Source organism: Salarias fasciatus, chromosome 6 (assembly GCF_902148845.1).
Source record: "Salarias fasciatus chromosome 6, fSalaFa1.1, whole genome shotgun sequence".
In the NCBI taxonomy this organism is placed as follows: Eukaryota; Metazoa; Chordata; class Actinopteri; order Blenniiformes; family Blenniidae; genus Salarias; species Salarias fasciatus.
Window position 1 is genome coordinate 10,614,511 of NC_043750.1, and position 8,655 is coordinate 10,623,165.

Here is an 8,655-nt window from a genome sequence, read left to right on the forward strand (position 1 = left end):
TGTATCATCTAAACACAACTGCACTTTCATACCTCTTCATTACTATCTGACAATATTATTTACATATCGTACTTTGATGCTTGAGCAACGAGTGTCTTTGTTTCGATGGACTGTTTTTTGTATATTATGGTTACTGACACTCACTCCTCCCTCTGCAGAATCAGTGGATTGTGAATAATGGCTCCACATGTGAATTTGTAGCCTTCCCTGCTCCTCTTCATATTGCGCAGAAGGTGTAACTTCAGCAAGAGATAGCTTTGATTATCACACCGCTGCTGTGAAGTATCTTGTCCTCATTCAGTGAATCCTGCCACTTGGTGGACTGATGCTACCATTGCACACCATCTCTCTCCATGGTCTGTTTTTTTTTTAGTGTAACAGCCTGCTGAATCCCTGTGTGTAAATCAAAACCATGTGAACGCTGGTAGTTAGTCCCTGCGTCTTCACCTTGTCATTAATCAAGTGCTTTTTTTCTTTTTGCACGTGAATGACAGACTGTGCACGGGGCATCAGATAGGTGGCATCAGAGCATCTTTAATGACAGGCTGATTTACCTCTGCAACTCTGATATTTGATACTTTGAGTATTTCATTTGTTTCTGCTTAAATATTCCTTGATATTGATACACACACAGAGACACACATACACACACACACACACACACACACACACACACACTCCAGAGTGGCCTTTTATGGTGGCCAAACTAAAGCAACCCTGTACAATAATAAACAGAAGGTAATAATTGAAGGAATTTTTATACAGAAGCATGAGTGCATGAACTTCAATCCTAAGTGAAAGCAATATGATTTTTCTGTAATGAAATGTGCATCACGTGGGCTGCAGTTTGTCTGTGTAAAGAATGCTGATATCAGGTCTCAAACATAACCAAAATCTAAAATCTTATCTGGGGTCATATCGTTTTAAATCTGCTCTTTCTGACTATGGTTTGGGGTTGTTTTTTTTAAGTACCATTTACAATAACTTGGGTCTTATAATACCCATGAACTGTCATTTGGACCTGGTTTAAGATGATTTATCACCTGATAACAAACCTTCATCCCTTCCGATGACTGATAGGAACTCCCAGACCTTTCACTTCATCTGGTTTCTGTAAAACGAGGCACTGAGAATCATATGAATTAAAGTGAGAGTTGATGTGGAACCAGAGGGAGAGTTGACAGATTTACACTACCTGTTGAGGACGTCCCTCGTAGGGAAGTGGTATCGCTGGTGCATCCCGACTGGATGTGGTCACTACAGTAATCTGTGGTTTCAGTCATGAGTCGTTGTAAAATACCTGTCCGTGTGGTTTTTCATCAATAATGCACCTTGATTTATGCGACTCTCTCAGCTATCATATGACTGCCATGTGGCCCGGATGACTCACAGCCACTGCCATCATGTGTCAGTGGTAGGTTTGACCCAGAAATAAGTGGGACTCCCCACTGGCCAGTAGCATTTATGAATCTTTATGAATGAGGTCCTTTTGTAACTCCACGCCCTCTGTCTAGACAGCAGTTTCATTTTTACTCTGAAAATATTCACTGTTGTTGCTGTCCGACGATTTAGATTCAAGCTGCGGATGTAAAGAATTACATATACATTACTGAATAATATTTTTTGGGGACATGTATGTAATTTTAATCGTGCAACAGACAGTTTTCTACTTTTAAAGTCACAAGTTGCTACTGAATATGACCCCAGTTTAAATTGACATTTGAACATTTCTGAAGGTGTGAAGGTCATTCTTTGTTGTATACCTGTCATATACTCCTCTGCTGACCAAGTAGGTGGGTTTCTACTTGAGAAGAGTACTTGGTACTTTCTCTTGTGATCACTGTACTTGAATACAGGAGGGAGTATTTTTGCCCCACGTGATATATCTTTATGTGCTTTTAGTATATCTGATATGACTAAAATGACACGGTTTTATGGCGGTGAGGCATTACTGCGCAATCCAGGCGGTTCGACAGAAACACTGGATTACATAATGAAAAAGACCCCCGTTTAGGACGCATTCACGGCTGTAGGAAAAATGACACTCCAGCAGGAGTGAATGGGGAATTCGCTAATGACACTTTAAATGTCCCGACGTGACGTTCAGGGGGCGTGGATGTGTGGAAACTTTGTAAACTACCGCTGGGAAATTAATGTTTCAGCCCCTCTACGAACTGATGTGGTATTTTAGCTAATGTTTATTGATAAATAAAACGACTGAATTTGTAGTGAATGTCACAAAATAAAAAACTTTTTTAAAAACAGCAATCGCGCTTTATGATGCTGGAGTTTACGACTGCTCGTGAAGGCAGCAGCAGTAAAAGTCTTGCTCAGCCGCTGCAGCGACCTGGCTCAAACTTTACTTTTCACCTAAGATTTATGTTTCTGCGTTTATCTGTCTGTGCCAACAGCCTATAAAACATTTTTTTCTCATAGTGGCCGCTCGACAAGTGAAGCTTTGAAAAGAGGCTCGGCTCCGTTTTGACTAAGCCGAAAAAGTCCGCGGGGAAGTTCCCTAGGAAATCCCCAAGACTGCGCGGGGATATTATTCTCAAACAATTGACCTCCTCGGTTTGTTTCTAAAGACGCGGAGCAGAGGCGTCACATGCTGGATTACTAACCCGTCTGCCGTTGAGATCTACTCAGAAAAAAAAGAAAGAAAGCCCCGCGATGGACAGCGTCGGCCTGAACTCGGACAAAATGCGGAGCTACAGCGTGCTGAATACTTTGTACCACGAGACGCGGCAGGAGATCGAGCTGCTCAACAAGCAGATCGCCGTCAAGGACAACATCATCTCGGACCTGAAAGCCCGGCTCGGCCGGCACGAGAGGATCTACATGACGGTGGGGGACCCCGGCGGGGACCCCTTGGTGGTCGGACCGTCCGGCTCGCTGGTGGAGAGCCTGGTGAAGGAGCTGTGCAAACTGAAGCAGAAGAAGAGCGACGTGGAGTTCAAGGCCGCGAGGCAAGCGGAGGTAAACAGTCGCAGGGGGACGGCGGTCGTGCAGGATTTAGTCCTGCGGTGTGAGCGATCCCACGACTGATGACTGCTGTTGTAACATGATGTGTTTTGTGCTTTTCCCTCCAGGAGATCCAGAGGCTGAACCTGCAGCTCAGAGAGAAGGAGCTGGAGCTGGAGAGCGTCCGCTGCCAGCCGGACCACGAGAAGGACCAAGAGATCCAGCGGCTGCGCGCCGCCCTGGAGGAGCGCGAGCGGACGGAGGCCACCAGGACCGTCCTGTGCACGTCCCTGGCCGAGGAGGCCGAGCAGCTGCGAGGCCAGCTCGGGGCGACCGTGAGGGTGTGCCAGGAGCTGCTGTCCAGGCTGGAGAAGGACAAAAAGGGGGCAGCGGAGGTGGAGGACCCGGCCCAGCAGCCAAAGGCAAGGCCTCAGGGTTCACTTGGTGTTTACTGTCAGTGAGAGATTTGTTCTGACTTGGTTCCCATCATTTCCCACAGACATCAGAGTCTGCTGACGTGAGCGCGGCGAATGCTCAGATCCGACAGCTGGAGGAGGAGAACCGGCAGCTGAAGCAGCGTGTGGCCTATGTGAGTGTCTTCCTGCAAGGCAGCGACAATCCTGAGACTTTCAGACCCCCGGCAGGAGTCATTCCTTACTAACAGGTGTGAACTTTCTGTCCCCGTTCTGCCTCTTAGGTCCAGGGTCTGAACTCTCAGTGGCAGAAGTACGACTCCAGCAGGGAGGACTACATCCGAGGCCTGTGCCAGAGGCTGAAGGAGAGCGCGGGGCCGGGTCTGACGCCCCTGGCCGGGTCGGTCAGCACGGGGCTGCTCAGCCAGGAGATCTCCAGGCTCAACGTCTTGCTGGACGAGAAAATAAGCGAGTGTGCCCGGCTGAACAGAGAGGCGGACGGGATCCGGAGGCAAGACAAGGAGCGAATCCAGACTCTGGAGCAGCAGGTTGGTGCTTCCTCTCCATCTGCCCTCCGCTTCGACTCTCTGAGGAAAAACACTGACTTTGGATTTTTTTTTTTTCCTTTGACAAGGTTCTCATCTATACTGATGACTTTAAGTCGGAGCGAGCCGACAGGGAGCGAGCACAGAGCCAGATTGAAGACCTGAAGGAGCAGGTCTCTCAGTTAAAGCAGCAGCTGTGCAAACAGGTGAGGCTGGGAGCTTCTCCCAAAGTGGACGTTTTCCAGGTCTGTGGGACCGCCGACCCTGACCGTGTCCGTCTCCTCAGCAGGGCGCGAGCAGAGACAACAGAGAGCTGGTACCCATGTGTCGCGTGCACATCGGACACCGGATCACCTCAAGGCGAAGCAAAGACACTTCCCAGCCGCTGCTGAGGAGCGCCGCCGAGAGGAAGCAGCAGCAGCAGCAGCCGCCGCCGCCACCGCCGCCCGCAGCGTCCGCCGCCAACATGTCGAACTCGGCCTGGAACGACTCCCCGGGCCTGTCGGAGCTGCAGTGCCCGCAGTGCCTCGCCAGGTTCAACGACACGGACGCCGCTGAATACCTGAACCACTGCGAGGAGTGTGCCCGGTTGTGAACGGATACGACACTCTGAAGACCGGCACTACACTGCAGAGCATCACCTGAGCGGACATTCCAGTTCGGACACGCGTGACTGCAAACCAAACAACTGACTTAAGACCACTTTGGGTTTTTTTTTTTTGTTTTGGTTCCCCCAGCACAGTGAGGCAAAACCGTACAACCCAAAGTTCCCATGTTACGACAGGAGTGATCTCACCGGGGATCCACTGACACAAAAACGAAAAATTCCAGCGTGAGATTGTGAGTGCCCTCCCGTGGCACTGTGGGAGATCGTTGTGGCGTCAGGAAGAGGATGTTAATGCAATATATCAGATATCATATACCTCATTGAGTCAGATTACTAAACCTGTTGCACTTTGTGGACATTAAGCCAAAAAGCAATCGTATAGGAGAGACTCATGATGCATAAGCTTATTTTGGATGGAGGCATCGTGTTGATGTGGTGCTATTGTTCATTTTTCTATCTTGTATGTATGTATATGTATATATATATATATATATTCATAAGATTTAAAATATATATAACTATATTGTTATATTTATTCTCTATATATCTAACTGGAAAAGGCTAATATTTGTAATAACTGTGCAATGTCTCGTCCCTTATTTTAGCGAAGCCACTGTTTTTACACGTTTTATATGTTAAATTGGGATCAAATATGTTGCACATATTACAACCAGGAGACAACATCTGAAGTCCTCTTCAGGAACAACGTCGAACAACCTCTCAACTGACAATGTGCTTATTTTTGGAGCTGTACCGTTTTCCTGGAGGCGGCACGTTATTTTTGTAATAAAAGACTTGATTACCCACTTCACCTCTGATCGCATGCTGATTTGCATTTCTTCAAATATGATTGTTTTTTTGGTTTTTTTTTTTTTTTTTTTTTTTTTCTTAAACTGCAGCCTCAAGCTGAAACCACAGATCACAGCCTAACCACGAAAAATGTTGGAGCTAAATAAGCCCTGCGCACATCACGTGTGCGTGTGGTGGAAAACCCCTTCCCAGCGGTGCCTGAATGGGCACGCTGTAACGGTGACAGCCAGATTCCCAGCTGTTGTTGCACGGCCGAAGCAAAACACTTCGCAGGGGCACACGGGGAGGACCGGCGGAGACGGCGTCTTGGGTTACGGCCGAACCCTCGACGGCTCAGCCAGCCGCTGCAGGGTATCGGTTTGACGCAGGCGGACGGAGAGCGGCGCTGGGTGAATCACTTGTCATGGGTTTGGTGCAGTAAGCACAGGAAGCTGGACATCCCCTCTTCTAAAAAGGAAGTAGGCAGTTGCAGAACACAGAGAAGACTTCAGCCAGTGTGGTATTTCTGTGTGAACAAAGGTCGTACCTGTTAAGAGCATTAAAGCAGGAGAAAAAAAAAAAAAGTGAACTAGAAGTCTTCATTTTAAATATAAAAACGTTAAATGGCAGAAGTTGAAGGGTATTTTTTGAAGGCTTCACATCCTCAATCGATCTGAACCACGGGCGTCTCGGGCCTCGTGTTTGGGGAAATTCATCATGCTGGTGGATCATATTTACACAAAAATGTTGATAATATGGAAAATATTTAAATTAAAAGAGCAAAGAGTGACTGAAATGTCAGAAATAGCTTCAAGAAGTTCAAGCAAAGAATGAATCTGGAAATGACAAGAATATGTATTTATAATCCAGAAGTTTTTTGTTTTTTCTGTGCAAAATCTTGACTTTTTTATGGCTTTTGGTGCGATTTACCTCAAAGAACCATTTCAGCATGAAGTTTAAACATCATGGTCGATTCTCTTTTTGCTCTTCTTTTGAGCAGGCCTACTTCTTTGGTAACAACGCTCCAAACTTTCTCATGTCTTCCCATTTCAATCTATTTATTTTTTCACAGCAAGTCATTATTCTGTGAATCTACTCCTCCCAAACGCTACTTTTTTGAACTCTTGCATTCACTTTTAAGCAAACTTAAATGTCTACAGCTGTTTGTATTGTTTCCAAAAAGCTCTTAAAAACCTCCTGACAGGGAGGATTTTGATGAGTTCACCCGTCTCTGGATTTCAGTCGGCCTCATGCTAATTCACTCGTCGGGGAAGATATCTTGCCGAGACGGTTTCCAACACATTCATTTCATTTGCATAACGTGGATCGACTCTTAATTCATTAACCCAAAGCCTCACGACTTCCAATTTCTGGCTTTAAAAGGGCAACTTGAGCGTGCGCACGCCACATGCGGCCTGGTACAAATGCAAGCCGCAAGCCGTCTGCTGGGGATTGTCCCCCCCCGCCGCCAGCACACACACACACACACACACACACACCCTTACGCGTTCATTGCAGGGTCTATATGTGACAGAACTTCCACACACCCACACGCGCTCTACCCACAAATCTTGAGAGTGGAAAAAAAAAATAGGTCACAAGACCCCACCTGAGTATCTGGGAACTTTTTCTAAGAAAGAAAGGCTCAAAAAAAGGTTATGGTGGTCTGGCAGTTTCCTGTTGGAAACAGGTATCAAAGCGACAGGATGTCGTATACTTTACCAGACTGGAGGTGTGTGTGTGTGTGTGTGTGTGTGTGTGTGTGTAGGGGGGGGCCATCAGCCTGACACTCATCCAGGCAAACAAACTGGATAGATACAACCTTTAATCTTCTGCGTATCCCAAAAGAACGGGAATTTCCCGTCATTGTGCGGGAATTCCCAAAAAAAGGAAAAAAAATAAATAAAATAAAAGCAGACAAGTTTATTTGCAGTGGAGTGCTGCAGATTTGGGTTGATCATCTTAATTTGCCGTTTATTGGTGTGGGGGTAATTGGCTTTAATGCTGCCTGCAGTGTGTGTGTGTGTGTCACTCTGAGTTAAGTTGTTTTTGGCCGCTGAAAGCGGCGCTGCTGCAGACTGCTGCCAGCCAGGAGGGAATCTCCCCCTCCTTGGAAATGTGTGTGATCCTGAAGCGCTCGAGGCGCCGAGCGAAGAAAAGACCAGCGTTCTGATTACAAGCTGCCGGGAGGCTTCAAACCCAACGCTGCTCGACCCCGTCGCCGCCTGCTGCTCGGGGCCTCTGCGTCATTCATCAACAACAACAAAAACAATTTAGACGTAATCTTGAAGTTCATCGCCTTCAATCACGACGCGCCCTGCAACGGTTTTGTTTTCGTTTCGATCGCGGCCTACATCTGCAGATCTGTTTTTCAACAAGGTGATTTTGATCCATCTGCATTTGCGTACTTCTGTGCGGCATTTGCCTCAGTGTGGTAGATCCCATCTTACATCACCAGCGAAAGAGTGTGATCACACACACACACACTCACACATCTCCAGAGCAGCCAGACAGTCATTCATAACTGAAATCACTTTTGAGTCATATCTGGCACCTCGCATTAACCAGAACTTTTTGCGACTCCGTGTTTGAAGCCGACGTTCTCAACAACGCTCTCATTCAAGAAATTCACCGAGAAGTCCCATTAATGAAGTCAAGTGTTGAGAAAAGTCAAGATGAAGTCGTTCACTTCCTCTCTTTATCCATCGAGCTTCAGTTCCTGCGCACTTTGGATCCCTTAACAAAACGGCTTCAAAAATTCCGGTTTGATGTTTTAAAGGAGCGCTGAATCCACTGAACTGACTGAAAGGGCCGATTCCTCTGTGTCCTGCGTCATTCTCCACTGGTGTGTTGACAGATGTGAAATTAACCGAGCTGAAGTGAAAGTCCTGCCTCCTGACTTGTTCCCCAATGCTGTCAAAGCCAAAGAAAAAACAAAACATGCTTTTAGAAGAAGTCCGAATTCGAACTAAACTCCTGGAAAAGCACCAAACACACGAGCGCTCGACAAATGGTTATGCATGAAGTCATCTGCATGCAGATAAGCCAGAGAGTGAGTGACCTCAATCTGCGCTCGCTTCACCTTCAGGGAATGTACTTGATTTCACAACTCCCTCAGACTTCTTCCCACATCCCCTGGCTGAGCGTACGTGAAATGTAAAACACCTGAAGATGGCAGATACATTTGAAAAGTACCTCACTATTGAAACTTAACTTCAGGATCTACTTGAGTCAGTTGAAAAGCTCTTCGGGGCCCCGACTATGACTGTCGATTAGTGGATTTCCCATCAGGAACTTGCAGATGAGGCGGTGACTCACGCGATGACTGTTCCTCCACAGC

The 8,655-nt window shown here is 46.9% G+C and overlaps 1 protein-coding gene across 2 annotated transcripts; it reads left to right on the top strand.

Moving 5' to 3' along the window:
• The first annotated feature begins 2,318 nt into the window (after nt 1-2,318).
• tnip2 (TNFAIP3 interacting protein 2) lies at nt 2,319-5,350 on the top strand. 2 transcript variants are annotated; one of them, XM_030094131.1, is made up of 6 exons: nt 2,319-2,976; nt 3,090-3,383; nt 3,461-3,550; nt 3,659-3,922; nt 4,009-4,125; nt 4,206-5,350. In XM_030094131.1, exons 1-6 carry the CDS (start codon nt 2,671-2,673, stop codon nt 4,512-4,514), a joined length of 1,380 nt encoding a protein of 459 aa, XP_029949991.1. In that variant the 5' UTR covers nt 2,319-2,670; the 3' UTR covers nt 4,515-5,350. The 2 variants fall into 2 exon arrangements, with proteins under 2 accessions (XP_029949991.1, XP_029949992.1); XM_030094132.1 differs by having other exon boundaries at nt 4,209-5,350.
• Nucleotides 5,351-8,655: the final 3,305 nt, after the last annotated feature.

What these genes read in the sequence shown, in the direction of transcription:
- tnip2 (XM_030094131.1), top strand. Translation starts at nt 2,671, where the DNA reads ATGGACAGCGTCGGCCTGAACTCGGACAAAATGCGGAGCTACAGCGTG. An exon ending in AGGCCGCGAGGCAAGCGGAG is followed by an intron (nt 2,977 to 3,089) that starts GTAAACAGTCGC and finishes TTTTCCCTCCAG; the next exon opens with GAGATCCAGAGGCTGAACCT. An exon ending in TGAAGCAGCGTGTGGCCTAT is followed by an intron (nt 3,551 to 3,658) that starts GTGAGTGTCTTC and finishes TCTGCCTCTTAG; the next exon opens with GTCCAGGGTCTGAACTCTCA.